The 24,860-nt window shown below is 47.4% G+C and overlaps 1 protein-coding gene across 7 annotated transcripts in view; it reads left to right on the plus strand.

Annotated features, from left to right (window-relative positions):
* LOC144114205 (calcitonin gene-related peptide type 1 receptor-like) overlaps positions 1-24,860 on the plus strand; it is a 72,997-nt gene that overhangs the window by 35,979 nt on the left and 12,158 nt on the right. For 6 of the 7 annotated variants that reach the window (XM_077647796.1, XM_077647795.1, XM_077647794.1 and 3 more), the window contains 7 exons: positions 10,168-10,318; positions 12,423-12,573; positions 14,295-14,355; positions 17,493-17,556; positions 18,706-18,791; positions 22,064-22,199; positions 24,749-24,790. In XM_077647796.1, coding sequence (XP_077503922.1) covers positions 10,168-10,318; positions 12,423-12,573; positions 14,295-14,355; positions 17,493-17,556; positions 18,706-18,791; positions 22,064-22,199; positions 24,749-24,790 — 691 coding nt within the window. The remainder of the gene's footprint in view (positions 1-10,167; positions 10,319-12,422; positions 12,574-14,294; positions 14,356-17,492; positions 17,557-18,705; positions 18,792-22,063; positions 22,200-24,748; positions 24,791-24,860) is intronic. The other variant, XM_077647798.1, reaches the window with a different exon arrangement.

Consider the following 24,860-nt stretch of genomic DNA (forward strand, 5'->3'; position numbering starts at 1 on the left):
AAGACGTGGCACGCTGCAGCCAGCGAAGATGATGGGCTTCACTTCTCAAAAGAAACGAGAAGGACGACGTCCCAGTAAAGGAGTGTGCCCTACTGCACCCAGCTTATCTGTGGTCGACGTCGCGGCCCGAATCGGCGATAAAAGGCCGTCGCGGCTGCACGCCCTCGTAAACGTCGCCTCGTCCCTAGCAGCGCGATAAGCACGCTGTATGTAAAGTTATCCTGCCTGACGCATGGCGGCAGTTCCCTACGCGGCCGCCTTTGGATTTTTCTTCAAACAGGGGTTTATCCAGGGGCCGCGCTCTGTAACGATTGATTTCCCAATTTCTCTATTAAGCATGAAATGCTTTTAACTCCTGCTGTCGGCGCGCCGCGGGTGACCTCGGCGCAAGGACGGAGGGAGAACACGGAAGTGAACTTACATGAACTTTGGCGAAACTTTCAGTTCACCCCCTAGTGCTTACGTGCTGCGCTGCCGTCGGAGCAGCGCATGCGTTAGCAACAGGGTCTACATGGCCCCGTGGTGGTAAAAGCCAGCGTGCGGCGCGAAAGAGCCAAGTTCTGCCCTGCAGCCCGAGAGACGCACGCGCAGCCCTGGTGGCACTTGAAAAGCTAGGCGACAGCGCCACGTGAGTTGCCGTCATTTCGTAATGCGCGCGAACCCTGGCACACAGGTTCCGTGGCACCATCCATTAGCCTTGTCAAGAACGAGCTCTAATTTATTGTTCTTCGACGCGGTGGTCGGCGGAGGCGAAAATTTCAGCGTTCTGTGCAGCCCATGCTGGCGCCATCCCCTCTTCTACGGCTCGTGGCGAGCGTTGGTCGAACGGGTCGCCATAAATAAAAAGCAGCAAAGAAGGCGCGGCACGCCGTTGCTTGCGAAAAAAAGCTAAGGAAGAAAAAGCGGCTGATGAGGGACGTACATTCCCCGAGACTCGCGTGCAGCTATCAGTGTCTTATGACCCACCCAAGAGTACGGTATGCCTTCCCTGCACGGCATTTCATGCTTAACCTCTACTCTCGACGACGAGATAGGCGGTGAATTTTTTTATGTATATATAATGCTCGGCCATCGTTTTCCTCCGACGTCAACGCTTATAAAGCAGTACTTGACTGGTACATTTTCTTAAAAATGCGGGGGAAAACATATTATCAGGAAAGCGTATAATTCAAAACCACAAAGATTTTGAAAAATGTTACTAAGAATGAAGTATAAAGGCATTTACTGACACTTCCAATTCCTGTAAATGTGGTTTAGCGATTGTTGGCACGAAATTTGAAAAGATTTTTTTGGTGCCTGTAGTCGTCTATCATATTTGCATTGCCCTTAGCGGGAAATAAACTTACCAACGTAAACAGGCCGGCGGCGGCAAGGGCGATAGTAGCTCGAACCACTTCGTCGTCGTCGTCGTTTTTTTTTTATGCTTCGTCCCATTGCACGTGCTCACTGCAGAAAAGCCACTGTGGCAGTTGACTAACCGCTGCGTTTCCCCACTTCGCACCTGCGAAACGTTTCACTGCGTTTAGCCTTTGCAGCGAGGAAACTGCTCACCACCGCTCTCTTGTAAGTCAGAAGTGAGTCGAGGGTGACGCCCGGAAGCCTTGCGTGGCATGTCTGACGAATCTGGGTTCCTTGCATTCGTAGGTGTAAGCGCGTGCAGCGACGTCTTTCGTCCGGGAAGAGCACGAAGGAAGACTTCTCTGCTGACAAGGAGACACCAAACGAGACCAAATTGGTCTGTATTGCAGAAAGAGCGCGCTGCGCTGTCACCTCTAGACGCTTATGCTGGCAACCCAATACCCACATGCAGATGTCGTCAGCGTAAATGTACATTCGCAGTGGTGTACGGCCACATGGCAGGGCGTCCAGCAGAGCTGCCATGGCAATATTAAACAACGGCGATAGCACACTTCCTTACGGCACTCCTCGATATATTGTCCTTACGCTGCTAAATGTCTTTCCAAGGCGGACTTGCATCCTGCGGTCGCAAAGAAATTTTTGAACGAAGCGTAGAATACGCCCTGTCGCCTTCATGCGATGTAGCTAAGTGAGAATGGCTTGTGGGACACAGTCATAAGCTTTCCGCGTGTTGACGGAGCAGCTGCGCAAGGTCTCCGTAGCTGTCTTTCCGTCAAAGGTGAAAGGTTGAAGCTTCATGTATACCTCGGGTTTTTTCAGCTTTGCTGCTGAAGTAGCGCTTTCGTGTTAAAAGACTCTTCAACGCTTATTTGCTAATTTGTTTGGCGTCAGCTATAGTTGCATTTTCGTCACGCGATAAAAATTACAAATGATACAGGTTTTTTATTATTATTTTCTGGCCTGCTGCCTGGAGCGTCACGGATATTAAAGAATCCCGGCGATAAAATATCGCTGGAATAGACTTTTCGTTGACATTGAATGAGAGGAAGCTTAACTATGTCATTTCTAGACTGAGCTGAATCAGCGTCGCGTAACAGTGAAACGTCCAAGTAGCTCCGGACGCGCACGCTCCTCGGGCGCGTTGCACAATACAAGATAATTTAAATGGCACTGCACAGCGATTGAACGACAGAAGCGAAAGACCGCTCTCGCAGATTCTAGAGCACAAAATCCAGCAGCGGGCTGCACTACTGCGGTGTCCTTTGTGTAGCGTTGTAAACCCGGACAGAGGGCTGATTTACATGAGTGCGTTCGCTTACTAATGTGCAGAGCACCGCTGGTTTTAGCTCTTGCAGCTACCAAAGAGCAGACGCCGTTGGTTCTACCAAAAAGCGCTCCGCATCTTCTCGGTTCTGTGTTACCGCTCATAACTGGACATGTGAAGCTTCATAGAAACCGCTGGAGAAGGACCTTCACACTGCTCGACGGGCAGCCGTTTGTTCCAAGATCGCGTTAGATTATGTGTCTTCACCTCCCAAAAACAATCTGCACTACATTTAAACGCCAGCGGGGTTTAAGACACTTCGCGTTTTGTAATAAGTACTACGCAAAAAACAGGCGATTTTACTTTTCGTATTCATTGAAACGCGGTCAGTGCGGCCATGAATTGAACCCGCGAAATCTAGTTCATTAAAAAATCACAAATATAATTGCTAGGCTGCGAGGAGGTTTTCACGGGCCGTAAAAAGTGGTAGAAGGACGGCCGAATGGGCGAGTTGGTGTTGGTGCCGATTAAAAATGCAGAGGCACTACAAAGTAATTTTTTATGTACATCCAACCCTTTTCACTTTACTCTCTGAACTTCGGAGCTAGTCACAGACGAGATCACTGTTCAAAAAGCCGAGCGGTGATCCGCCTAATCTTCTCTCATTTTGTGTTTACCAAACCAATTTTTTGAAGCGTTATTGCGATGTGAGTGCCTTTGCCCACCACTTCTTTGCTTGTATAGTAGGAGTCTACTTGCACACATTGATCAATTTACCTCCTGCGCTGCTGCAGGAACGGGCCCGGCCCGGGTCGGGCGGGCCTTACGCCGAGCTTGGATGGGCAAACCGGGCTCATTAGAGTGCACGATGGCAGAGTGATATCTCAGCGGGTCCTGGCTGGCCCCGGGCTTAAGACCGTGGGTCTGTCCAGGCTCGAGCTTTGGGCCTCGGGCTTAGCCAGGGCTCAGGCCTCAGAATGAGGCCCGCGCTCCCAGGGTCGCCTACTCCGAGGGTCCACCGGCTCTCGCGCATTGTCGTCTCTCTTTTTTTGGGGTGGGGGGAGGGGGGATACTTTGCCCCATTGCATTTATGCATTGCAAAAAAAAAGAAAATCTTGGTGGCTAACTGCCGCTGGGCTTCTGCAGACGTCGCGTGCCCCCAAGCTTGGCCCGCTTTTATGTTCGCGCACGTTCGAATAAACACTAAACCTATCATACGATCAGAATCGGTGAAATTTTGAACGTACTTGGCGGAAAATCGTATTATCCGGTAATATATTAAACATAAAACAGTGTAACTCTATGGTACATTTTTATGGCCCGCAATTTCGAGTGTATGAACAGGGAAATCGTATGAATCGGGAACGCGAGACAATATTGTACTGTAGTTAGCAAGCTGTGTGTATCGCCGTCTAAGATATCAAAGACAATGCTGACCAACCACAATAGGGATAAATTATGAATTGGGTAAAGGATCGTTGATAATTTTGACTGCGGAATTATAATTTTTAGGGTAACGGATAGCATCGGGCGTCAACTACGCAGTTACAAGAAAATGTGAGCTGGCGTTCCAGAGAAAAATCAGGGGCGTCAGGTTACATGTTGGAGCGTGCGGTGGACGTTTAACTAGTATTTTGTTGACCGTATAAACCGATCATTCTAGAACAATGGCTTTACAATGCTTCTACAAGCATCGCAAGTGCTCGCAAGCCAAGCACACAAGTCTAGAAAACGTCGCTCGCATTCTGTCTTCAATACAGTGAAATTAGTGGAGAAACAGAGTTATGGACGGTATGGATCTTACGTGAAAGTATGTTACCTGCACTTCTTTCTCTCTTTCCGTTGTATACTCCCCGCATCAATTTCTTCATGGCGTGTTTCAGGTGTCCACCCAGAGTAAGGCGCTTAGCGCACGCCTTTCCCTTCTTTATACCTCCCCCCCCCCCCCCCCCAAACAGGCCTGAAAGCATTGCTGCTCGAACGGCCAGCAGCGCTAGTAACTTATACAGCCGAGCATTACCGTGCACGCAGATCAAAGTCCTGCTCACGACTTTCGTAAAAACAATAAGAACTGTGCAGTAAGAGAAATGCAATACTACTTTTTCCTCATTTGCAAACTCCCTCTTTTATTAAATTCACTAGATTTGTGTGCGTGCGCGTGCGTGCGTAAAAATTCACAGCGTTCGGAATCGACGGATTTTACCAATAAAATGTTTGGAGATATTTTTGTCTTGGTTTGGAAGTATTCGGTTGAATTGTTATGCCATAGGAATTTAGTGTGCGAATTCGACGTAGCAGAATTACAACCACCTCTTAGCTTAAAGGGGCTCTGAAACACCCTACGAGGAGAGCACATCAACTCGCTCAGTCACTGCATTCTGTTATCATGAACACTTGAACCAAATAATATGCACCTACACGCAGCAGAGAACCCACAATCACGCGTGAAAGTTGGCGAGCCCTTTCCGGCGACTTTTTCATGCTCTCACAGCCCTCTCTGTCGCACGCTCCTGCGTATACCTGTTCAGAGATAGCTACTGGTTACATTCTTTCAGACGTCAGGCAGCTACCATGGCCGCGGCCAGCAATCGGCGTAGCTCCGGCGGGTCAGGAAGCTCCGCCCCCGGTGGTGGGGCCGGAGGAGGAGCGCCGGCCTTTCAGCGTGCAAAAAGTGACGAGAGGAGAGGGACAGGCTCAAAGACACTGAAATTCAAATTTTGACTACAGATAACGCAGCTTCCACAAAGCGTATAAAAAAAAATCTGCTTGGAGGTTATTCATGAAGCGGCGTCCTTTAACACCCCAGACATACTGCAACTTTATTAGAGCCCCTTTCAGAGCCCCTTTAGCGCCTCCGAAAGTCAGGCGGGGGTGGCTGGAGAGGGGGAGGGGCGGCCAGTGTGGTTTTCGCACAGGAAACTTCCCGCCCCTATGTTCAGGCTTGTGTCCACCATTAGCTCTAGAATGCGACAAAGGCATTACTAGGACTTCACTGCGAGAAATACGGCCGTGATGGATGATGGTGGTGGTGATAAGAATGATGAAGGCAATGAGGAGAGAAAAGGATGCTGCTATGCTACCTTGCGCCCGAAAGAAATTATAAGATTGCCCGGCTCTGTCTCGAAGGACAACCTTCGATGTCTATTAACCCGCGTCTCTTTCTAGGCGTGGTCCTGGATGTATAGTGCATGCGCCCTGCAGAGTTTCCGGTACTGCATCGTGGCGTGGGTCGACTTCATCTCTGCTTCAAGTCCGCAGTGCACTCGCAAATAAGAAGGTCGCACACTGTGTACCGCTACTGCACGGTCTCGTGTATCTCAGAATAGCTTGACTAATAGCCAAACAACTTCGCGCGTTATTGGGACCTCCGGGCGACTTCCAGACAAGCTCTCTGGCCGCTGCGGAGGCACGGCAGCCCCATTTGCTGAAAATTTCCGGCATATCTCCCATCTTGTGTCGTTTACTATGATAGATATCCACTAGTTTCTGCATGCGCAGCTGAAAGATAGAGCCCCCCCCCCACACACACACACACACGAAGTATATAGTATTTCAAGAATACTGCCACTTCTGTTACTGAATTGTCTGTTTAGAAAAGGAGACACCGCTGTTCCACTGTTCCTTATGATATCCCTTAAATCGAGTTGTTCGTTGCTAGGATAACTGAAAAGCGAGACGTCTTCGTGCTTGCCGCTCAGCAGTTTGTTTCACAAAAACAAAAAAACACGTTGGCTCAGTCACATTTCGCAGCAAAGTAATCCATCATCGTCCTCTGCAAGGCTTCTTCACTCGAAGGGCCATTTTCTCTATGGCAGCAGCAATTTTCCTCCCATCCTATAGTCGTCATCGTGTGCACCACAGAAGCGGCGCTGTAAGTCGACCGCATCCAGTGTTTGCGCGGACGTCGGTGTTCCGGGGCCTCGAACGTCAGGCTCGCCATAGTCCGCCGCAGCACATTCGTCGGTGTCCTCATTAAGGCCGGCCGCAGCGCGCACATTTTCTTCCGCTGTTAGCTCTTCCGTTGAGACGGCAGCAGCGTCGGCTACGAAGTCGAACATTTCGTTCTTGGGCACAACAACGGCGGCACGAACAGCGTTTCACGTAGTTTCCGTGTCTTGATCGAGTAAGGAATCTCCACTGGCAACGTGGTCCAAGCCGCCTGGCTCGTCCCAACCACTGACGGTGCAAAATGAGGCGTGTCGAAGCAGTTGGCAATAGTATTTGCCGAAACATCTATTCATGCAGCCTGGAGCACCTCGATTGCCGCGTCTGAGTCGATTTTCATCTCGCACTGCATGTCCTGAATTATCAAAACTTGGTCGATGACACGTTTTCGGCAGCCCGCTTTAAATGTCATGATGACTCCTTGGTCCAACGGTTGCACGACAGAGGTACAGGTGAACACGCCAACACGCGAGTGCGTGGCCGCTGCGCTTCGCCAAACGCTGCCCTCGGTAGCCGGCGAGAATGGGCGGCTCCAGGCACATGCGCGGGAAAAGTTGCTGGCCGTACTCACTGCGCAAGCGCCTTTGGCGCCGAATCTCATCGACTGCCGACGGCAGCGCTTGGCGCAGTGCGGCGGCCACGCGCTTGCGTGTTCCCTTTCATATTGCTTCTTCCTGTACAGTTAGTTCATCGGAAGGAAGCGCAGCTCTATGTTGCGGAGAACCCCAGTAGTGTGGTGGGCGGCGTAGTTGTCCAGAGCGAGGCACGTTACCTCCTTCGGCCCTGTTTGCTCAGCCGTTCATCCCATGCTCGAGCCACTGCGCAAAAATTTCTCGCGTCAGCCGGCCCGGCCTTGCGGTTGGAAACGTGTTTTACCTCAAGCTTCTGTTTTCCTTTTTTGCCGATCACAAGAGTGGGCATCTTTTCTGACCTTTCGATGTTAGCGCAAAGCAGCCCGGTACACGGACCTTGCTCAGCTTGTCCCATTGGTAGCGTTCACCTCGAAATCCGAGGGCCTTCTCATGCATGAAGAGTGCCGTCTCGTCCGCGTACATTAAGCCACCCGCGCTGTTCTTTTATAGCAGCGGTCCAGTGGTGATTTGAACACTTGCTACTGCAGTTTGCCGGTCAATAGAGTTAGATTCACCACTGACAACCTTGCCGATTACGTCGTGGCGTTCCTGGAAACGCTGTAACCATCTTGCGCTTACAACAAATTTCTCCTGCCACAAAATACAAGCGAAATCTCTGGCTTTTTTTCTGAATATGGCTTCTTCTGCAGCTTCGAACGATGGGGCTGACAGTTTCTTTCTATCACATTTGATTCCACTCGTCACAGTATCGGTGATGGCTTGCTTGTTGCTCAGGGCAACGCCGAAGCCTCAGTACCGAGATTTGTTTCCTCGGCCAGGGTGTCCGATATGTAAACACGAGGACATTGAAACCGGCATACATCACTTACTGGCGGATTGCCCAGCTCTCAAGCCTACAAGGATCCGGTACCTGATGGTAGCAGGTCATTCACCAAGCAACCCTGCTTCCTAGATTGCCTGGACGCAGGGACCGCACCATCGTTCTCTACTGGACTACATCAAATCAGCTAACCCTTTTCTATTAATTTAATCTCTACTACATCATTCATCACGCCTTCACCCATCATTGATGCCCTGGGGCAATAAATTTCGCATAAAAAAAGTCTTCCACCACTCTCTTCAACACTCCGCCTTCTTCTCGAGTGAAATGGCCATCCGCTTGCCTTCACTGTCTTCATGTCGCTTCTCTCAACCAGCGCACAGAAAACATGTGAAACGGGCGGCTGCCTGACAAGGCGCGTAGAATACAGCGGAGTTGAGAGAAGGACAGAAAAAAAAGAGAGAGAAAAGCGAGAAGGGAGCCTCTCGGCGCGCGAGTTTTGAATTTACTCGGCAACCGCATGTTTTGTAGTATCGCGGGCCGTCTGAAACCGACTTAATCGGTGTCAAGTAGTCACTATAAATCATCGTTTTCAAGTAAAACAGGTTTGTTATATCCACTTCAAGAAAACTTTCGCTTCGTTAAAACGATATCTTTCATACATTGATGTCTACAAACATTTTCAAAAGGAATTCTGATTACTTCGTTTTATCCATTAGTTCGTTATATCCAGATTTGTTATGACGAGGTTCGACATAGCCTAGTCGAATGGGCCCCGCAGTCGCTTCGTTATAGCCCTTGCTTCGTTACAGCCGTAGATGACCTTGGCCGCAACTGTCATTTGCGAGCTGGCTTACACGCCACTGTATACAAACGAACCCTTAGCTATCGTTCAGTTTGCCACGAATGTGCATTCAGTGAGTGTCCCCGACGCGGCCGAATATTGGTAAACTAACCGAATATGCCAGCTCCCGAAAATTTAGCCCCGCTTTGAAAGCGGTACGCCGATAAGGGCTGCTATGAAAGAAGGCATGCGGCGGCGATATGCGGCCGTACCGCCGTTTTGTTTGGCCTTTCCGCACGACCCACAAGCACGCTTGCTAGAGCACTTCGCTGCATAACAGCGCGTCTTGTGGTGGATGGGAACAACAGACCAAAGGCTAACTGAAAAGCATTTGAAAGGGACTCTCAAATGCTTCGAATACAAGTGATCTCAGCTTTTTCCTAAATCATTTCAAACTGGATGTCATATTCGTGGGTTTATATGGGAGCCTCCAAGGGGAATAGTCACTCCTGCGTTATATCCATCATTTCGTTATAAACCGTTTTGTTAGAGCGAGGTTCGACTTAGTGCTTTAACACCGTGCCTCTGCGCACTTCACTGTGCACCTCCACATTGTGGGCTGAAATACTGTTATATCGGACTGGGTATAATGCAGCACAAAAACGTTAAAAAGAAAAAGCATGTAAGAACGTGATTAGCATTTCTAGGGTGCCTCTAAACATTACCTAAATAATTAAACAACATATTAGCACCTATTCAACTATCGAAAACATTTTCACGGCCCTAGCACTTTTTGGGGTTTAATCGTGACATTGTGAATTCCCGCACGGGTTCAGTGCACGGATACGGCGCTCGGTTATTAAGCATGAGCTGTAGGGTTCGACTTCTGCAAAGGCGCTCACATTTCTATGACGGCTAAACGCAAATTTGCTGGCGTACATGTGGTACATGTGAGAGAACCCAAGGTGGACAAGACTAATCGGGGGCTCTCCATAACGCAAGCGTCATAGTCCACCGTGTTGCTTTCGGAACGTGAAAATTCATTCAAACTTACCCATAAATTAGAGTCTCAATGCCATTCAGGCGATCATCATAGCTGGAGCGGAATCATGCTATGAAGCATGTTTAGAAAGAAAAATGCTTTCGCACCACCGCAGTTTACAGCGCAGATTGTAGGTACACACTTTTTTGTCTGTCATTTGTGTACGAGATAACGGTAGAAAACAGTAACATCTCAATAGCCTTTGGAATGACCAGCTAGACGAAAAGGTATAATGTGGTCTTTCTTCAACACTGTCATAAGTAAGTGCTTTGCCGCTCCTTTTTACAGTTCCTATAACAACATTCACCGTTTTCCTGTCGCTCAAACCGATTTCGTTTAAAAGAAAAAAAAATGTTTTAGGTCGTTACAGGTACCCCGGATAACAATCCACAAGCATCTCTGCTTTGCGGTCATGATGTGTGGAGTTATGTACATCATCGACCATTCAGTCTTCACACTGGATGACGTCAAGCCGACCAAGTACACCAAGAACCTTACTCACTTGAATACGGTGTGTTCATGTGCCTGCGACAGGCGCAAACTTTTTATTAAGATTGTTTTGTCGAGTACTAAAAGGTAGACTGCGTACAAATCCAGGGATGAGCTGCCGCTCATAAACTCTGCCCACCAGCATGTGAGCCACATGCTTGTGAAAGAGGCAGGTATAACGTAAGAAGTCTAATCAGAGACAGCGTGATTAATTTCGGTACTAGAGCTATAGTTCGATTGGACCTTGAGAAGCCGACATGGTTGGAAGGGCCATTCGGAAGTGACGGTGTGCATAATGTAGAAAATGCAGCGTCATCATTTGTTGCTATCGTCGTTTTTCTTCCTTTTTTTTCACCCTGCTGCCTTGAGTACCCCCAAAGTAAAAGACAAGAAAAAACTGCAGTCGTCGTCGACTGTATTATGCAGAACGTGTGTCTGAAACGTACTATCTTTTCATTATAAACCTTGCGCCATCAACGCACAATTACCGCGCCTTGTTCGTTTATGGCCCAACTTCCAATCGATACAAAATCAATAACACTCCAATTGTAAGATAGTGCGCTTTTCAACGATATAGCCTGTGAGAGCACGTGTGCGGCGCCGGAGGAGTTCCTTCTGTACGCGGGTTGACTGAAAAGTTGTAAGCCCAACCAATAAATATAAGAGGTAGGAATACAATTTACTGCCTATTTTCCTGCCTAACCCCCATTAACCGTCACGGACTTAATTAATCTTAGCTGAAAGCTTTTCATTCCCTCCAAGTAGAAGGTTTCTTTCTGCATATCTAAATAGTCCTTCACAGCATTAATGACGTCATGAGCGGCGGCAAATCTGGTTCCTGAAAGGTATTTTTTTTCCAGTTCGGGGAAAAGATAAATTTCCGAGGGGGCCAAGACAGATGATAATGGGGGCTGCTTAACAAGATGAAAGACACAATGATACACTTTTGCCACCCTACATGTTATGAATGAGCGGGGGCATTACCGGCATGCAACAACCCTTTTCTCGGCATTCCTTTAATTTTTTGCTTCATGACATTCTTCAGTTTTTCCAGAAGGGCTGGATAGTATTGTCGAGTTCCCGTATGACCTTTTTCTAAGATATTCTGTCAATAGCATAAATTTAGAATCCCAGAATACTGAGGCCATCATTTTGCCTGCAGATTTGTCGACCTTTGCTTTCTTTGGAGTTGCCTTCATGGTTTGCCTTCATGGACTGCTTATATACTGGTTGAGGTGGTCAACCCACGTTTCATCCACAGTAATAAACCGCGCTATAAAAAAATGAGGGTTCGCTTTGAACGTGTTCAAAAATGTTTAATATATTTGCTCTCGTTGACGTTTTTGGTCAGATGTCAACAGCTTTGGGACCCAACGTGATGAAAATTTGTTGAAACATAAAATATTGTGCTTATGAATAATATGATGAACTCCTTCTGGGATATCATCGACGCCTCTACTATTTTTCTGGTAGTGATGCACCGATCACTCACAATTTTATCAAGAATTTTATCAAAGTTTCTTGGGAAGTTGCTGTGAATCGTCGACAAGCACGGGGTTCGTCTTCAAGCTGCTCGTTACCACGCTTGAAAATGGCAGCCCATTTTTTAAATGTTACATGTAAAGGAGAGTTCATTCCCTACGTTACCACCATGTCCTCGATGATCTCCATGGAAGGAATTCTTTTTTTTTTATAAGTTGATGATCACAGCTCTGTTTCCAATTTTCTCCATTCTTGAAATTTGTCACCTGCTTCATTTAAATGACCTATAAAAAACAAAAAAGTGTTATACTTATGGTTTCAACCCAAGGTTTTAAACATTTCCATGTTGTGCTTAGAATTTTTCAGTCAATCCTCGTAGGTGAAAAATCTGTCGAGATTTGGCGCAGATTTCTGGCGGAACAAACAGAAGAATCCTGGATTCAATCGTTAATAATAACTGTGCCTTTCATAAAATGGTTCCATGCGACGACACGAGCAGAATAATTTGCTAATTTCACATTTTAAGTATATGCAACTTGCGTAAGCGTGCGCATTCTGCGTACGTTTCCGTGCTGCAACTGAAAGAGTAGGAAACTAAACCACGGCACCCGTAGTCACGCGTTCTCCTCGGCGCCTTGACGCAGTGGTGGTGCAAGCTGCTGTCGGTGCTGAACCGCTACTTCATGGTGAGCCAGTACACCTGGATGCTCTGCGAAGGCTGCTACCTGCACCGCCTCGTAGCCCTGGCCTTCTCCAAACAAATGAATCTCAAGTTCTGCTACGTTTTCGGCTGGGGTGAGCGGCACGCGTGCAAACTTCCGCGAATGGCGCGCGGAGACGTGCAGCGTAAGACCACTGCAGGGGCCAAATTTTGCGGCTTGCGGCAGCCACCGCCATGGCTTGCCCTCCCGAACCCGGCCCGTTAATTCCAAGGCTCGTGACTGTCCTGGCCGAAGAAAAATGTTAGCTACCGGGTTCGGCCAGGGGCCTTATGCGTTATAATCTAGCCCAATTCGGCCCATCACGTGATCACAGCGAAAGCGGCACGCGAGGAGACCATAAATTGAGCAGATGTTACCGCATTTTCCTGCCTATACGAGGGGTTCCCAAAAGAAACCAAGCTTATTCATTCACATTTTAAGCACATACTTCCAATCCCCTTCAAAGTACTCTCCACTTGCACTAATACACTTGTCTAATCTTTCATTACATTTTTCAAAACATTGTTTAAATTCATCTTTTTGTGATGCTTGACAGCGCCTCGGTCGTTTTTTCTACCCCTCAACAACATTAGCAAGACGCTGTCCTTTCATGTGTCTTTTCATTCTAGAAAAAAAAAGTCGCACGGGGCAGGTCGGGTGAGTATGGGGGGTGAGGAACAGGGGTCATACCATTTTTGGTCAAGAATTGGCGTACAGACAGGGCTGTGTGAGCAGGGGCATTGTCATGATGGAAAGACCAGTCATCCAACTGCCACAAATCAGGCCACATTCGCCGCACGCTGTTGTGCAATCTTTTAAAAACTTTCAAGTAGAAAGCCTGGTTAATTGTCTGACCCTGCGGAGGAAACTCTAAATGGACGACTCCTCTCACATCGAAAAAACAAATCAGCATTGTTCTGAGGTTTGATTTCACCTGACGAGCTTTCTTGGGGCGAGGCGAACTTGAAGTCTTCCACTGGCTTGATTGTTGCTTTGAAACAGGATCGTAAGCATGGCACCATGCAAGTCTCGTCACTTGTTATAATTTTTGACAAAAAGTTTGGATCATTTCAAGAGTCTTCTTTCAAAGCACAGCATGCTTCTACGCTGCCTAATTTTTGTTCATCAGTCAGAATCATGGCGCGGATTTGGCAGCCACCCTTTTGATTTCCAAATATTCAGTCAAAATTCGCTGCATTGAACTCCAAATCACTCTCGACAGCTTCTTATTTTCTTCAGTGGTCCGTCGTCGATCTTCGTTGGTGACTGCACGAATTTTTTCAACATTTCCATCTGTTCGGGCCGTGGAAGGACAACCAGAACGAGATTGGTCATCAATTGAAATTTCACAATTTTTGAAACCGGAAAACCACTCAAACACTTGAGTTCTACCCATAGCATCGTCCTTGTACGCCGTTTTTAACATTTCAAAAGCTTGTTCTACTTTTTGCAAACAAGAAGCAGAATTTCACCGCCGCACGCTGTTCTCGAAAATCAGCCATGGCAAAAGCGACACCCACACAAAACAGTTGTTACTATAATCTCTACCGAAACTAGTCTGACCTTCTTCAGCGACGTCACTCGGCTTATTGACTCTGGAATGTTCGCTCTATGAGCTCCTAGCGGCAAAACGCGATATTACGAAATCTATGCCCACCAAAAATTTAGCTCGGTTTCTTTTGGGTGCTCCCTCGTATAAATCGGACCGTTGTACAAGTGTACAAGCAGAGGCGAAGTCGTCGAGTCTGCGGCGAAATTCGTTGCCTTCTCGTCATGCCTCTTCAACGCATTCTTTTTTTTTACCTTTTCCTGCAGGGCTGCCAGCCGTACTTGTCACCATTTACAGCTCACTTCGCGCCACGCAGTCTGACGACAGGTGAGCGGTCGCCTCTTGCTCGACCATAGAAAATATGGCAGGACGTCTTGCCTGTTTATAAGCAGGCATGTGGTCGCACCAGCAAATGCGACAGGAAACCAAGAATACAGTTGTACAAATGCGTGGAACAAGTGCGTTGGGATCAGTTTTTACAAACATGCACACAAATCCCTGTTTTTGTACCAATGCTCTGAACTACAGTTTCACGTGGTCTATCATGATGTAAAAAGGAGGTGCTATACCAGGGACGAGGTCCTCGAAACCTCTGCTATGTGTAGGTGCGTTTCATAAATTGCTGTAGTGATTAGCCAGCACTAAAAAAGGGTGGAGGGGGGACCGAAGGGCTAGGATTGGCTAGCATGGCGGATCACTGCAATGGTAACGTACAACCTCAAGCGCGGATTTTTAGAGCGTGTTGCAAGGCCCCAATGGTCGCAATCTTACAGTGAATGTTTGCAAAAACGCAGAATTTACAAAACCAATTTTATTACCTGCAAATCCTCTCACGTGTTGCCACAGCTTAAATGTACAGCAAAACAAGGCCTTCAAAATGAATACTAAATACAGTTTAAATAACCATCCACTGAGACCAGAAACTGGAATCAAGATTCTCCGGAAATCACCGACTGCTTTTTTTTTCGCGCGAGGCAATAACTTTGGTACGAAAGTGTCGTAAAAGTCGGCGTTTGTATTTCGCACGCTTTACTGTGACCCGAGACATCGTATAATAAATGTTAGTGGGCAAGATTCCAGTGGTATTCATTGTGGGAAAAGCCGTCTGCCTTGCGCGGCAGGGTCATGTTGGCATGGCTAACAGTAATGGGCTGCAAGGTAAGTCTGAGTGTTAGCAAGTCAAATATAACATACAGGTACGATCAACAAAAAACATTTCGCTTTCATTTCAGCCAAACAAGACCAATAAGCTCCACCCCACTCGCCGATATCGCAATTGTCGGTTTGTCCGGCCCATCCAAGATAAAGAGCTGCCAACCGTGGCAGGTGGAAGTTAATTTAATGATTGGATGATTGGTCGCGAGAAGCTGTTCGGCAAGAGCAACCTGGGTCTCACAAGCCCCACCGGTGGCAGCACCTGCCACCGCAGGGCAGTGGAGCATAGCTTAACTGCTGCACCATTGCACCAGGAGTGGTGGTATGAGGACTTCCAGCGATCTCATAATCATCACCAGCCTGACTACACCCACTGCAGGGCAAAGGCCTCTCCCATGTCTCTCCAATTAACCCTGTACTTTGCCCGCTGCTGTGCCCACCGTGTGCCTGAAAACTTCTCGATCTCATCCGCCAACCTAACTTTCTGCCGCCCCCTGCTACGCTTGCCTTCTCTTGGAATCCACTCAGTTACCCTTAAGGACCAGAGGCTGTCTTGCCTTCGCAGTACATGCCCTGCCCAAGCCCATTTCTTCCTCTCGATTTCGACTACGATGTCATTAACCCACGTTTGTGCCCTCACCCACCGATCTATGAAAGTAAAAATTCAGGGAGGCGCTTTGTTGACCTAAAGTGCGGTGAGGCGAAAGCCTTTAGCGCGGTGTTGCTGCTTGTGTCACTGATGTGTGGCTAAGATGTTAATTCAGTACGCAATTGTTTGTGAATCGTAAATGCTGGAGACATTGGAGGGCGTTTGGGAGGCATCCGTCTGATTCGACGCCTTTCTGCAAACACTCTCCAGCGTCCTAGACAAGGAGAACTACATAACCTTTGGCAAGAACTAGCGTAGTCGTTAGCATGCTCGGCTACGGAACGGAAGAATGGTGGTACGAATCCCATCGTGCACAAATTTTTTCCTTTTTCTTATCGATTTGGAGAGCGTAACGGACAGGCGGACGGACAGACGCGAGCATGAGTCATTAAAGGCTTCCGCCTTAAAATAGAGAATGACCAATACCGCATATTTGGGCATTAACTGATTATCGCTATCGCGTCATACCCTTAACGCCCATTTCACATGCTGCGAATGGACCGAAAATATTCGGTGTAGTTGGTGAGGCCGCAGTGCGATATTCCGTCACTGATTTCACATGCAACACCGATACAGCGAATTCGGTCGGAGGAACAGGCAATGTTTTTTTTATGTTTGTATAGGCAGTCCATTATTAAACGCGACAGAAACGTTACACGGAATGTGTTGATGATGTTATATGACCAGCTTATATTTAGATTCAAGGACATATTTCGTATGTTTTGATTAGAATAAACAGTTCTGCTTACACTGCGGCAATAGCTCCCACATGACCCCACGTCGCACGCCGGTTTGGCGCTCCCCATTGGTCAGTCGCAGAGCGAACACACCGACGCTGCGACTGAATACCTACCGTACGGAACTCCATCACAAGCTATCTGCGGCTAGACCGACGTCTTTTCCTAGTCGCAGGCCGACAGAATTCGCAGCGTCGCAGGAGAAAATCCCATGCATGTAAAACGGGCCTAAGGCGGAGGTTAAGTCCGATTTCCCCGATCTTTGTCTGAAGCCTGCTTAAACTTGAAATACCACGCCTCGAACCGAAGCTGAAGTGAAGAACCGAAGTGCTAGCCCACGTAATTCGCATTTGGCCTAACCACGCTAAATCGTCCGGCATTTTTTTGTGCTCACTTGCTTATTCTGCAATAAAAATCGAGATTTAGAATCGAGGAACCATTCATCAAGGTAATCTCATGTATTTCATTCAGTCTTCTTGTAAAACTAAACTGCGTGTGAGCACTTGAATCTGAGTAGGTTCAACCTGAACTGGTCACGCACAAATCGCGTCAGAATGTACAAAATAGATCTACGCCACGCGCAGCAGTCCATCCGAGCCTCTACAGGAGTCGCCAAGCGCTAGCTCTCTCAATTTCTGCGTTTTATAAACTAACGGAAGCTTTGTAGCCCTAGGTGCGTCTGCACCTTGTTCGAAATTTCTTCAGGTTTAAATTTCTCGAGTCGCATTATTTTCCGAGCCCTTGGGTGTCTATACTTGCCTGCTGGTATCTAATTTTCTCTTTTCTGGTCGGCTGGCTTTTAGCAACCATTTTGATACTCTTCAATACTTTTTGTGTTCGACTAACAAAGCAGCCCCTTGAGCATTCTCAGTGCACTCAAATTGGCTGAACTAAAAACCACTTCTATGCTTCCTCCCTTACAGGTGCTGGAGAAACATCGTAGTCTACGATTACACATTCACCGGCCCCATCCTGGCTTGCCTCGCTGTAAGTTGCGCTCGCATTGAGAACACAGTGCGAAGCTGAGGAGACTACTTACTGTTTTGTAATATCGCGTATAGCCTTTGGTTTCCATTTTTGCTATTCTTTTTGCAGGCGCGCGAAAAATTCGATTATATTTTTAAAGCGACACTGAAGCCGCGTTAGCTGGAGTGCGTCACCGCGGGAATCACGACCAAGTTAGCGGGGCGCCGCGCAGCGCTCACAAACGGAGCGCGAAGTAGCCGCTCAAGGCAGCGACGCGACCACGGGCACCGGCGTGGCTGGACCCGGCTTTTGCAGGCGGGAGGTCGCTCTCGAAGTCGCGAAGCAAGGGGGAACGGATGAGGGAAACAGCAAAAGCCAGATAAATATGTTCAATGGCTCCGTTCTTGTTGTTCCGTAAGGGTAAATTGTAAGACGCCCCACCATGGCATTTCAGGTAAGCGACAAAAAGGTTTAGCAAATGTTGTTGTAGGGCTAGTTGGTCAGATACTCCATTCGCCATTACAGGCTTCTTGCGCAAAAAATCTGTCAGGGCGAATGTAGACAAAAAGGTGTTTCAGGGCAGTTTTGAGGTGACGGTACCAGGGCTTACGTTTTATTTTTCCCGATAATAGAGGCCTTTAGCATAGCGTAGATGTACTATAGTGCAGAAGTAAACCGGTTTACTGGACGCCGGCTGCACACGCACAGTACACCGCCTGGCCCCACCCATGCAACAGGTCCTGCGGTAGCATGGGAGGGGGAGGCGCTAAGGAAAGTAGCACGCAGCTTCTGGCCTGTAATGATTGTTTCTTACCCTGATATTTCCATGTGGCACGCGTAATGACCCTCATCTGCATCCACTCTGTGTTCATTCTATTCTATTCTGACCTTCTGGCGCCGATGGTTGCGCTGAGCGCTCCGCGTGACAAGTCCTGCGTTCCGGCAGCACAGAATGCTTATCGAGCTTTACATAAAACGCATTTAGCTGCTAACACTTTTCGCAAAAAGTAAGAAGCATTACCCAGTAGCTCTTCTTTGTTTTCCCATGTCAGCCTATCGTTCTCAAACTACCCGGTTGACCTGGTTGGTCTCTCGGTACTAACCGCAGATTTCTCTGCATGCGTTTTCCTTCCCGTTATTTCTCATCCATTTCTTTCATTTTTTGCCCAGGTTAATATTTTTTTCATGGTTCACGTCATCTACATTTTGGTAACCAAGCTGCGGCAGCGAAACGTCAACGACACTGAAAATTTCAGGTACAGTACACAGCCCTGCTTTTGGCTGAAATTCTTGAAGCGTTGCGCGAACGTGATCTACTGTTCCTCTTACCCGCCGCGGTGGCTAAGTGGTTAGGGCTCTCGGGTACTGATCCGAAGTTCCCACAGCCAGCTTAAAGTCCAAAGGGACCTAGTGAGCCACGCATGCCGGATGGCCAGGGACAGTGGTGCCTTGGACTAGGGGCGCCAACCACGCTCAGCCTGGAAGACATCGGCAGTCTCCGGGCACGCAACCAAACCTCTCAATTGGAACAATAATGTTTACTCTCTCTCTCTCCCGTGTTCTAACCTGACCGCGGCGGCCGTGTTTCGATGGAGGCTGCTGTGCTGTGCGATGTCAGTGCACGTTAAAGATCCCCAGGTGGTCGAAATTAATCCGGAGCCCTCCACTACGGCACCTCTCTCTTCCTTTCTTCTTTCACTCCCTAGTTTATCTCTTCCCTTACGGCGCGGTTCAGGTATCCGCCGAGATGTGAGACAGATACTGCGCCATTTCGTTTCCCCAACAACCAACAACTGTTCCCCTTGAATTAAATAAAAACTGGACATCCATTTAGGTTTTCGTTACTCTGCCTCTCTCAAAAAGAAATAGCGATAAAAATCCGTGAGGTGTAATGACTTTTGTTTTCTTTTTCATTCGTGAAGAAGCGGCTATTAGCTGACCTCATCAGACTATATGCACGGCGTCACTTGTGTTGCGAAAGGCAAGGACGTGCTGCTTGTTAGTATAATCCAGCAGCTAATAAAACAGCAACTGGACAGAACATATACGGAGATGTATAACTTATTTTTAAGTGCGTCCAAGGAATCAATAACAGCTTTTTGGCCATGACATGTAAACATCTGTTCGTGGCAGGTACCAACCACATCCGTTACTAATGAAATGCAAGGCAGTGTTGTGGCCAATTCAAAAGCAGAGAACTTGGCATATAACACGCTGACTTTCGGTAAGCCAGGACACGGCAGCTCAGGGGCACTCGAAGTATAGGCGAAGCGGCATGTAGCTATGCCACCATTGGCTGAAAGTGCCGATATCCTCGACTAAACTTGTGTACCTCCTCTCGTACCCCTGCACGCCTTTTGTTCTGTTGTACTCTTGAAGTAACACTATGCAGGCGACAAAAAATTACTTTGAGAAGCCTCTACGCCCTAAATTTTTGGGGAGGACCTGTCGTTCGACGTAGCAGGTTCTGCCCTTCAGAAAAGAAGACATATTTCCTTCAGCAAGCGTGCAATTAGCTGGCAAGGCACAGCCGACACTTGTACAGTCTTGCTTCTGGGCGAACCGATCGTTTATAGTACAAAACGGTAAACGGTGGTGGCATCTGCATTCGGTATGGCCTGCGTCCAGCCACATTTGCTTAGTAGGTGTCTCGGTCGATGCGCCTGAAAAAAAAAAACTGCTCCAGTGGCTGAATACTGAGGCATGACAAGGGGCGGATTTTTGGAGAAGGTCATTCCATTTCCACCATGCAATTCTCAGACTTTTTCCGAAGGGAGCCAATGTACTTATTCTGCCGAGTAACAGGGTTGGGGGCGGTCGCCCTTTCCTTACCCCTCAAATCTGCCCCTGCGCATGAAGCCTGAACGAAGCCGAGACAGGGCTTCTTGAAACAGGCGATCGCCAAGTAGTCGGTTTTCTGTTCCGCAAGGACTCTGTTATACCAACAAAAATTTAATGATGGATACTATGACACTAACGTGATGCTACACACCATGCAGTTACCTGCAGTTTCTATACCCCTCCTTGACGTAATGTTTCAACCTTGTAACCTGTGAGTAAAATTAATCCTTGAGCCGTTTTGTGCGCGCACAAGCCACACAAAAAAAAAGGAAAATTAAATCTGAGAGAAAGAAAGAAAAGCAGTTATTTAAACAACTCATGTCCGGCTCCATGTTCTTGAGGGCAAGAGAGCCTCCCACAAAACGGTGAGCAGCTTGCCCCAGAAAGAGCTAGTTGTTTTGCAGGTAGACAGGTAGACAGCATGGCCGTCCATGTGGGATGTTGCGGGCTGTACGCTCTTGGGAAGTTGCTGTGTCCGTGGACAAGTGTGGGTATACGGACCCCACACTAGGGAGTGTGGTGTATTCGTGAGAAAAGCATGCTGAAGGCTGCACACTACAGAGTGGTTATCCATGAGCAGTACGACAGCTTATGCTAGGTACCATAGCTTGTGCGATGGCGATAAAGTAGCCTCCTTTTTGTTTAAAACTAAGGAAACACCGCTGCAATGTTTACGCTGTGGGCAGACGTGTTAGCTTGTTCTTGGAGGAAAACAAAGATCTGCGGTGTGCATCAATCAATCAATCAATCAAAATAGTTTACTTCCATCAAAGAGATGTATGAAGCTGCAAGTAAAAGCTGCCCCCAAGGAACTGCAGCTGACAGTAAGCAAAAGAAACACACATAAAATACATTATTGACACCTTCTGAATCACACACACAAATTTTCGATATTTACATAGCATCTGCAATGAAAATATAACCTAGGAGTAAAACAATAATAATTATGCAAACCTTCACAGAAATGTACACATGCAATGAAAACAAAAAGCCATTCATGATGCGAGGCCAACAACAACTTATTATAGTCGGATACAACCTAAGCTGCGGTAAAGCTCCGCCACATTCAGGCCCATCGCACAGAATCTCACCGCGACAAAAAAGTAGCCCGTTGTTAAAGATTTTCTTGTTACAGAAGCAAAGAGCTCATCACAAGACTAAATTATTACCTCAAGGATTTTGATGTCGCTGGCTTGTTCGATATAGTCAAACATTAAAAAGCTGATTTCGTTTACTGTTTTGATTGGTCAGCGGAGTAATATAGGACGTCGCTAACTACGGCCGATTGTCACCAACTGGTTTTTGTTAAAGTTGTATCCTGCTAAGGCATATTACCGTCGGCAAAAACAACCGCCACTTCAGGCTTGCATTTAGTATTAAATGGTACTGGTTGTTCCGGTATTCGCTCCGTAAGCACTGTACATTGCTAAGTGCTGCTGGCCCTAACGGAAGCAATCGCATCGACTGCAAGCTTTGTGTGCGCTTGACCGGCCCATTGCATCGTCGTTTCAAATGCACGAGGATACGAGGAAGACTTTACTGTGGAGTGCATCTTGAGCGGCTTTTGAAGCACGCAGCTCGTAGTGACGGCTACGGTGAAGAAGGCGTTCGTTCGCGAACGTCGGGTCGCTGCGGTCCTCTGCGTGCCTTCAGTTGGTGGTCGTATTGTGTTCCCTCTCATTTTCAGGAAGATACTGCGCGCTGTCGTGATACTGATTCCTGTCTTTGGGGTCCACTTCGTGTTGACCACATTTGTGAGCCCATCATCATGCAGCGCGTACCTCAAGAAGCTCTACGCCGAATGGGGCATCGTTGGCTTGCAGGTATTTAACGATACTACGCCGGAAAGTGAGAGAATCAAATAAAATTTACTGCGAACCAATGTTTTTATGAAGTAAACGTATTCAATTGCTATGCATTTAGAGATTGTCGATGCGCTTCTTGTTTAGGACATTAATTTTTTTAAGAATGTAATCCAAGCACAAAGAACTGCTGCTGCGAAAATTATTAAAGTGCCATCTGTGGTCGATTTTGGAAACAGTTAAATCACAGCCACCAGCGTGAATTCGTCGCAAAGTTCTGAGCGAGCACGCTCCTTCACCGGTGAGCAACATTCACAATTACGGTGTCTTGAACCGTAACGTAAGAGTGCGGCTCTATAAGTCATAGCCGAACAACTGCACTTTCCTCGCCACTAATCTGCTTGTACTCAGGAAAAAGCATAACCACCAACTCAGTTCTATGCTTAAAGGGACAGTCTAGTGCCGGAGACCAATACAATTATATTAGTACACCCTTGTAGATCTTTCCCTATGATGACAAACTTGAAGGCAGAACTCGCGAGTTTGGCAGGAAATTATATTTTAAGTATGCAAAATCGGGCTACAGCCTGATTTTGCTATCCTTGTAGTCGGGCTATGTCGCCTGGAGTGGATATACTTTTGTCGGATACAACTCAAGAACGGAGCAGCAGATGCCCCTCAAAGGAGATCCTCCAACCAATGGCGTCGACCGATCCTCATGACGTCGCGGTTATCCGATTAAGCCGTGGTTCATCCCGTTTCATCTTCCATCATCCTCCTGCGATGTCACGCTAGCAGGTCCAAGGGGATTAACCACGACGCCATGGGACTCGGTCGACACCATTGGCAGAAGGGGCTGCTTTGATGGGCATCTGCCGCTTTGTTATTGGGTTGTATCCGACTATAGTGACCTAGTGGTTTGGGTATCCGTCTAGCATGAGGGAGGTGCGGGGTTCGATCCCTAGTGCCACCGGTTACACACCGGCCGTCCTGGTGCTCGGCTTTCCCATGGGTGAAATGCTTGGGAAAAAGGGTCTTGGACGAAACCGTTGCTTTTGACGGGTCAGTGATTCGTTCCGCCATCAAACGACTTAAATCCGCCTCGTTCGGTAAAGCCCACTTGTGATCCTTTCTTCCTCAGGATGATTAGGACCTAGTAGAATGCAGAGGGTTACTTTGGATGGAAGAAACTTCAGACGCTTTTTTTCTTCGCTTGCATCTATAGTAACTGTTCTTCGCAAGTTTAACCTTGCTCTCGCATCATCTTTTAAAATGTTTTGAAAAGGCAGACTGACACTATGCTGACAGGCGCCGCCATTGGAAATGCTACCAGCAAAAAAAAAACGGTTTCTAGTATCCGCGATAGATATCACCAGCCGTATTTTATTGATAGTACTTTAAAAACCACTTGGTGCTGTCAACTATGCTTTCAATGAAACCCATGTATCTCAGTTAATGTAAGGCTCATTACTGTCATTGCCTACAGCCTAGGCAGCGGTCAGTCGTCGTGTTCGGGCGGTCAACATCCTAAGCGCGTGAGGCAAAAAGTAAGGTGCAGTTTGAAGAACGATTAAGACATGTGATTGATAAGCGATGGGGCGGCAAAAATTCTCACGTGCTTTACCGATGCAGTATCGATACTTCATGGAGGGAAGAAATAGATGGCTCGCTAATAAATGCAAGCGTCAAAGAGAAGAAACCGATAGTGAGATCTCCTTGAAACAGAAAGTACGATCCTCAGAAAATACTCACTGGCAAAAGAAAATGCTGGATAAGCCGACGTCAGAGCTCTACAGGACGGCTAAATCTAAGATTAAAAGGAAAAACTTTTTTCACAATTACAAATGGAGCGGCTTACTTTTCGAGGCCATGGCTGTGTGCTTGAGGACGAAGTGCTACCGGCAAAACTTTTATACCACGGATGACATTTTCTGTTGCTGCATGCAAGACAGGGAAACTACAGAGCATATTCTTATCCAGTGTAAGACCTTCCGACCGTCAGTGCACGATGCTGCCGTAAGAATCCGCGAAGCCCTGGGGTTTCGAAATAGGGAGGACATGCTCAATTTTCAAAACGTTGAAACAAGAGACGACTAGGGATTGGTGAAGGTCAAGAGAGTAGTTGAGAAATAAGAAAAATTCCAGAAAAATTAATGGTTAGGTGGCACTTGCCACCACCCCAACGCAAAGAGGCTAATGATTATCGATCTATCGTAGCGTCATGCTTTACAGACGCTGACTAGCACGGGAAGCGACATTCTCATATAAAAAAAAACTTCGTTCTAAATTGTTCTCATGTGTTTCTGAGCCACACATTTGAGTTTTCATTTATATAGGCAAGGAGCTTTCGATTGCCTTAAAAAATGTGGCCGATAAAAGTCATTAGACTGTCCCTTTTATGTATGCCTTAACGAGCACCTCATTTCTCTTCTCTTGTGTGCTCAATACATTTAAGTACTGGAAATATTTAGCGAACGCGAACCCTCTTAACTTGAAGCAAAGCGCCGCATATTTAAGCGAGTGTCGTTCTTTGTTCATCTCATCTCTGTGTCCCGTTCTCTTTCTCGCAGGGCTTTTTCGTTTCCCTCATATTCTGCTACCTCAACAGCGAGGTGAGTACATACGCGATGGTGCACGTGTTCGGTGATCACATACACGCGGTACAAGGGCACTCCGCTCACC

Source organism: Amblyomma americanum, chromosome 1 (genome assembly GCF_052857255.1).
Source record: "Amblyomma americanum isolate KBUSLIRL-KWMA chromosome 1, ASM5285725v1, whole genome shotgun sequence".
Taxonomy (NCBI): domain Eukaryota; kingdom Metazoa; phylum Arthropoda; class Arachnida; order Ixodida; family Ixodidae; genus Amblyomma; species Amblyomma americanum.